This window comes from Clarias gariepinus, chromosome 6, assembly GCF_024256425.1.
Source record: "Clarias gariepinus isolate MV-2021 ecotype Netherlands chromosome 6, CGAR_prim_01v2, whole genome shotgun sequence".
Classification (NCBI taxonomy): domain Eukaryota; kingdom Metazoa; phylum Chordata; class Actinopteri; order Siluriformes; family Clariidae; genus Clarias; species Clarias gariepinus.
In genome coordinates this window covers 36850642-36857398 of record NC_071105.1, presented here as the reverse complement: position 1 = coordinate 36857398, position 6757 = coordinate 36850642, and the positions used below count along the sequence as shown (strand labels likewise).

General features: G+C 36.8%; 1 protein-coding gene across 1 annotated transcript; it reads right to left on the bottom strand.

The window, feature by feature from the left end:
* Positions 1–1542: 1542 nt before the first annotated feature.
* Positions 1543–3297, bottom strand: LOC128526041 (interleukin-8-like). Its single transcript, XM_053497579.1, has 3 exons — positions 3152–3297; positions 2450–2585; positions 1543–2020 (listed from the first exon to the last, which is right to left on the bottom strand). Exons 1-3 carry the CDS (start codon positions 3204–3206, stop codon positions 1912–1914), a joined length of 300 nt encoding a protein of 99 aa, XP_053353554.1. The 5' UTR covers positions 3207–3297; the 3' UTR covers positions 1543–1911.
* Positions 3298–6757: the final 3460 nt, after the last annotated feature.

Below are 6757 nucleotides of genomic sequence, written 5' to 3'. Positions count from 1 at the left end.
GGTTATCACATCTATGGAGTTTTTCTTCCCCGACAGCATGGGTGCATTCCTGATTTATCTGGCTCATATCAAGACTGGTTCTGGGAGCACAATAAATTATTTTCACACATGAATTGGCAACAACAGAATCCCGATTATTATTATTATTATTATTATTATTATTATTATTATTTATTTATTTATTTATACCAGAATGCTGGGAAGAAAGAAATATGAAGAAGAGAAGTAAGGGCTCATGTTCCAAAGTATACCAAATAATCCTTCAAAACATGGAGGCAGCAGTGTTTTTTGGCCATGGCAATGTACAGCCGCCATTGGAATCGGCTCGTTGGTGTTTATCGATGAAGTGACTGCTAAGAGATGTAGCAGGATGAGATCCAAAGTGTATAGAGCTTTACTTTATACTCAGACTCAGTCAACCACCGCTTTATTAGAGATGGATAATGAACCCAAGCATACCAGCAAAGCAACCCAAGAGTTTCTACAGGCAAAGAAATGGAACATTCTTAAAGGGTCGAGTCAGTCACCTGACCTTAACCCAACTGAGCTACTTTTTCCTTAGTGAAGACGAGTCTGGAGGCAGAAATACCTACAAACAAGGAGCAAATGAAGACAGCTGCAGTAAAACTCAACATTTGGTGATACCCAGTTCCAGACTTCAGAATTTGCATCCTAGTATTAAAGATAATTGTTATATTTTAATTCTGCTTCTTTGGGCAGTTATTTTTCAACCTGTGTAAATGTATGAACTTTGTTAATTACTTTGAAATAAACAAATAAATACTTATTTTAATTAATAATAATTTGGCACATGAGTTATTGAAACCTATTTCTTCTGCTATAGAAAGGGAAATTTAAGGTTATGAACACAAACATTTCTCATCAAGACCATGTCTATCATAAAAACCCCTCATCCATTCATCCATCTGGGAACCTCTGTAGTCCAACTATAACCATAAAAATTACTGTTTGCAGTTTGTGACAAGTCATGAGGAACTGCAAACGAGACTTCTTATGACTGTCTTTCTTCTTGCCACTCTTCTTCTTCTTCTCAAGGTCAGATTTCTGGAGTGTACGACTAAGAATTGTCCTGTGGACAAATTCTCCCAGCTGAGCTGTGGATCTCTGCAGCTCCTCCAGAGTAACCATAAGCCTCTTGGCTGTTTCTCTGATTAATGCTCTCCCGGCCTGTCAGTTTAGGTGGACGGCCATGTCTTGGTAGGTTTGCAGTTGTACCATACTCTTTCCATTTTGAGATGATGGATTGAACAGTGCTCCGTGAGATGTTTAAAGCTTGGGATATTTTTATAACCTTACCCTGCTTTAAACTGCACAACTTTATCCCTGACCTGTCTGTTGTGTTCCTTGGGCTTCAAGATGCTGTTTGTTACCAAACCTCTGATGGCTTCACAGAACAGCTGTATTTATACTGTGATTAAATTACACACAGGTGGACTCTATTTACTAATTAGGTGACTTCTGAAGGCGATTGGTTTCACTAGTTAGGGGTATTAGAGTAAAGAAGCCTGAATACAAATGGCACATTTTTTAGATTTTTATTTGTAAAAAACTTTGAAATCCAGAGGTTAGTCAGTTTTTATAGGTTATGTGATCTCATAGCTTCATTTATGGATTTATGGTTCTTAACAATGCATTCTGTTTTCCATATAATCAATGAAGCAGCCGTATTTTTAATCTATTTGTTTTATAAACAATTTTCCATAAAGTAACATTGATAATGAATCATCTCACAGGCATTTACAGTATCGCAAGACAAGGACACATGTTTATTATGATATCTCCATTTTTTTTTTAATTCTTTGATTGACATTGATTTATGATTTGCATAGTTTGATCTGATTATGTGCATGATATAGCACATCCTCACAGGCATCCAGCTTTTTCTGTCCTTTATGCTTTCTTCATCATGATTTCTTTCTTCTCAATGTACAGGATTAGACTCTTAACCCACTTAGTGTGAGGATTCAGGCAGATCCTTTCTCCACTCATCAAGCCAGCACTAAGAAAAGAAAATATGAAAATTAATATTAACCCAATACTGTTTTTATTCAAGACATAAAATTGCCGTTACCCCAATGCAGAGTTATTCAAACTATGGGGCGAATTGCAGGAGAGGTTCCCAGTGAGATGGACAAAATGAAAAAGAAATATTGATATGATGGTTTCAGACATTTCAACATATAACATTTTAAAATAAATAAATAAATAAGAAAAAAAGCATGGATCAGTTTTTTGATTAAACCATAAACATAATAATAATGAATATGAATTCTTTATTCTCAACTATGCTGTCCTTATTTATTTCCACATAAATAATCAGTTGTTTAGCAGTGAATGTTTGTGTTTTTATCTCGTTCTTGAGGTCTCAATCAAATGTTTGTTTGTTTTTTCCGCATAAATTCTCATGATAATTGTACTATACACTTACATGACCTCTGTATTCTTGCAGTGAGAGCCTCTAGGAAAGATTTCTACACTGCGCAGGCTTTGTTGAGGGATTACCCTGGACTCCAGTTTCAAGCACATGCAGTGGCTGTTGTAGCCTTTTCCAAGAGGTTGTAGAGCTGAAGGAATACAAATATTTAAAACAGTTTACTAAGAACATTATACATGCAGTGGAATACAGTGGAAGCAGAAGAGCTGACTTGAAGACTATATTGGCTGACACATGAGTTAGACATGGTTTGTGAAACAGCAGGGCGTTTTACAAAATGATAAATTAAAATGCATTTTGTGTGCATGTGCAAAACATAGCACGGTGTGTATATAAAACAAAATGGGTCAGACATGGGTCAGGAAATAACTTATTGTTGAAAGTTGGAAAAAGAAAAAGCAAATGCTAGCATACAGTAATTGTTGGGCAAAAAGTGTGTTGAGTCAGAATTCAGAATTACTGTAGTTCTTTGGGACTTCCTATTTCCTCCCATGCCAAAACAAGTTGCATCTAAATGTTGGAACACCATTTCTTATGCAGTAATGAATCTGGGCAATGTTTAGGAGTTTTAAGCACATATAGAAATTAGATCAAAATGTGTTTCATAGTCAAATATGCAATTCATTTTTAAAGTCTTATTAGTCTAATGTCTAAACCATAAAATTAAATTAAATGATTTATAGCGGAGTTACTTACCCCTAGTGAGGAAAAGGCTGCTTGATATCAAAGCCAAAAGGAGAAAAAACCTCATATTGAAGTCTAGAGTTAGCTTCAGTTCCAAAACACTTTAAACAATTATGCTGTCTGTTCCTAAATACGCTGAGTTGAACCTTATATTAACATCAAACATGTGATCATTTCAATAGTGATTTTCTACTTCCCTTTGCACCCATGTATGTATGCTCATGTGTAAACAGGTCTGTGGTTTTACTGTGGACATTCACATGTTCATCAGCTGCAGATCTTGTGCCTGTCTACTGTATCTCGTGCTGTGTATGGGGTGTCTGAGTTTAAAAAGTATCTTAGTGAACCTGCAGTTCAGCTGAGCAAACACTTCTGAATAGTGGTGTAAATGTCACAATACTGTAGGTCCCAGCATAATAATAAAAATTGAGCCCTACTTACTGCCTTTGTACGTGAAGTATGTGCATGGTCATACTTCCAAACATTTAATACTGTATTTCCCTGTCAGTAACCTTGTTAACTGGTTTTGGTACTGTACTGTCTATAGCTACTTAGCACCGAACAATATTTAATCAATGCAGAAAATAAGCATGATATATGCAATATTTAATATAAGCAAATAATGATCTTTGCATTCATTGCACGGCTGTTTTAGTTCAAAGAGCTAAAGCCATGACCCAAAAGAGCGAAGCCAGTAAGATTACATACTGATGTCCATTTATCTAATCTAATTACTCTATCTATTTCCTTTCTTTTAGCATTTGGGCTCCGTGTTTATATTTATACTTAACAGGAATTAGGATACTTTAGCTTATAAGCTGGATATTGGTGCGCTTCTGGACTGAACTTAAACATGATTGTTACAAAACCAGGAATACTATGGGTTACTTTTTAAAGACTCTAAAACATACATACAGTACAGTAATACCAGTCAAAGTTTGGACATATCTTGTAGTTTCATGGTCAGTGGGGCAGTGGTGGCAAAATCAGTAAAGGCTCTGGCTTACTGAGCATAAGGGCAGGGGTACAATCCCCAGCACTGCCAAGCTGGCCATGTTGAGGCCTTGAGCAAGACCCTTAACCCCACCTGCTCCAGGGTGCGGTATCCTGGCTGACCATGAGCTCTGACCCTAGCTTGTTAAAAAATATATGCAATATGCAAAAAATATCATTTCACTGTGCTGTATGGTACATGTCACAAATATTAGAATTTTACTTACTTTCTACACTGTAAAACACTTATAAAGGCATCCAAAATATGCAACAATCTCCTTTGAACATTTGATATTGAGATGTGTCTGCAATGCTCGTAAAGCCTTCATAATGGCACTAAGCTAATCTAAGTGTTGTTAATTTGTGATTTCTGAGGCTGGTAACTCTAAATAAACTTCTCATCTGAAGCAGAGGTAAGTTTTGGTCTTTCTGGGATGGTTTTCATAAGAGCCAGTCCATCATGGTGCTTGATAGGTTTTGCAAATGGACAACAACAGTAACAATACTATAACAACACTGTTCTTGCAAGACCTGTCCCAAACCAGCCGACTGTTGTTGTTTTTGTTGTCATAACTTTTAATAAGTCCATCCGGTATCCAGACCTTTGGAGTTTTTAACATGCACAAGTATTCATAAAAATCACCACACAGGCTTAAATCTGCTGCCATCAGGACACCACAGTGACTGGGCCCTGAGCAGGGCATCTCTTCACATGAGATTTTGCTGCATAGCTCATACACACTTGCACATATACATAGGAAACATATTTTTTATTTGGACAAAGCACATTTTGGTTGGGTCCGCCCAGGTGGTGGGTGCTTGGACCCGATCATTGTTGCTTTGCAACTATATATTTTTTTACTTTTGTTAGTTTGTGTAGGGACTTTGTCGGACACCTTATATTATAGTAAGATCACAATCTTGATTGCTTCATGTTAAATCCATTGGGGTGGTGTACAGAGGCAAGAAACTGAAAGAAAGAAATTTGTGTCACTGTCGAAATAGTCTTGGACCTGAAATAAGATGCATAGCATAAGCTCATGATATTTTAAGAAAAAAAGTTGCACAAAAACTACTTTTTACTTTAAGATTAGCTCTATTTACAGAAAACTCAGTTTACTTTATTTATCCAAATATACTTACATACAATACTTTGCTCCCAGCATTCTTGCCACTTCTGGAATATGTGCTGGAGGTAATTTTTCGAGTGTCAAGCAACTTCTGCGATTTCACTCTGGATCTCCACAGTGATGTCAAAATGATGATCTTTGAGCTGAATTGTCATCTTCGGGAAGAGAAGCTAAAATCTGGCGAGTAGGGAGGGTACGGAAGCGATATCATGTTGCTTCCAGCGAGAAACTGATGTGTGAGGAGAGCTTGGTGACAAGATGCACTGCTGTCAGGGAGGATCCAGTTTTTCGCAGGTCACAGATCTTTCGTCGTCTTGTGATGTTCTTCTGCTCTTGAAGAATGGGTGACACTCAAAACATCTCAAACAACTCATTGCCTCATCGCCATAAACTTGCCGAATCATGTCTTATGTTTCTGTGGCAGAGTTGTCCAGTTTCATGTAGAATTTCATGTTTGCTCTTTCAGTCCATGATAAAATACACACATGGTAACGAATGTGCTCGGAATAGCACCAGTTGCACATGTTTTTTGGCACACTGACTGATGAATTATGTTGGTGCTGCCTGTGACTGTGCGGATCTGTTGGCATTTTACAAAACTTTTGGATTTCATATAATCTTGTATTACTTACTGAGAATGAATAAATGGATATATTAAATATTGTCGAAATAATATCTATCTATCTATCTATCTATCTATGTAATAACATTTGTTTTCTGGTCTCATGCTGTTTTTACCTACTACTTTCTTTACTGTAGTCATTGTCCGGTAACAGTAATAAGCCTGAATGAGGTAAATATTACTGCAGATTTTTTTAAATATAAATAAATAAAACGAATGTTTTGTTTGTAAATTGGTCAGAACTCACTCTTTCAATGATATCATTACTTTTCATACATTGGAGGACCTGCAACTAGTCTCAGAAAATGTTATGTCTGTATGTCTGTCTGTCTGTCTGTCCAGCCTGATTTTGTCATATCGCACAAAACTAGCTGGACAGAATGTAATGAAACTTTGTCAGTTCTGAGGTTAAACTTAAATAAAACCTGCAGTTAACCCTGAATTAAATAAAAAATGTTGAGCAGAAGTTATGAGCAGTTATGTGCCAGCTTATAAACTGTACAAAGTTTTGATAGCCTACTGCACATGCACCATTACTGCAGGCCTTATGTATATATTAAAAAAACAGAGGCCCCCATGCGGTCGTTGTTGGCGTTACAGGAGCTCCAACCTGTACAATGCTGCCACCTATCGGCACTAAAAATATTGCTCTTTTGCATTGGAAAACATTAAATAAAAAAACATAAAGCATATAAAATCACAATTATATTATACGAATGATATCTTAACCATGGTAAGGTTTTGGCTGGTAGAAATGCAGTAAAACCAGGTTAAGTGTAAAAACAGAGATTGCCCAGAGAAGCGGCGGAAGAACAACAACACAAAAAGCGCCCCCGTTTTAGGACGGCGCGCAGTGATTGCGTCATCTAAAAA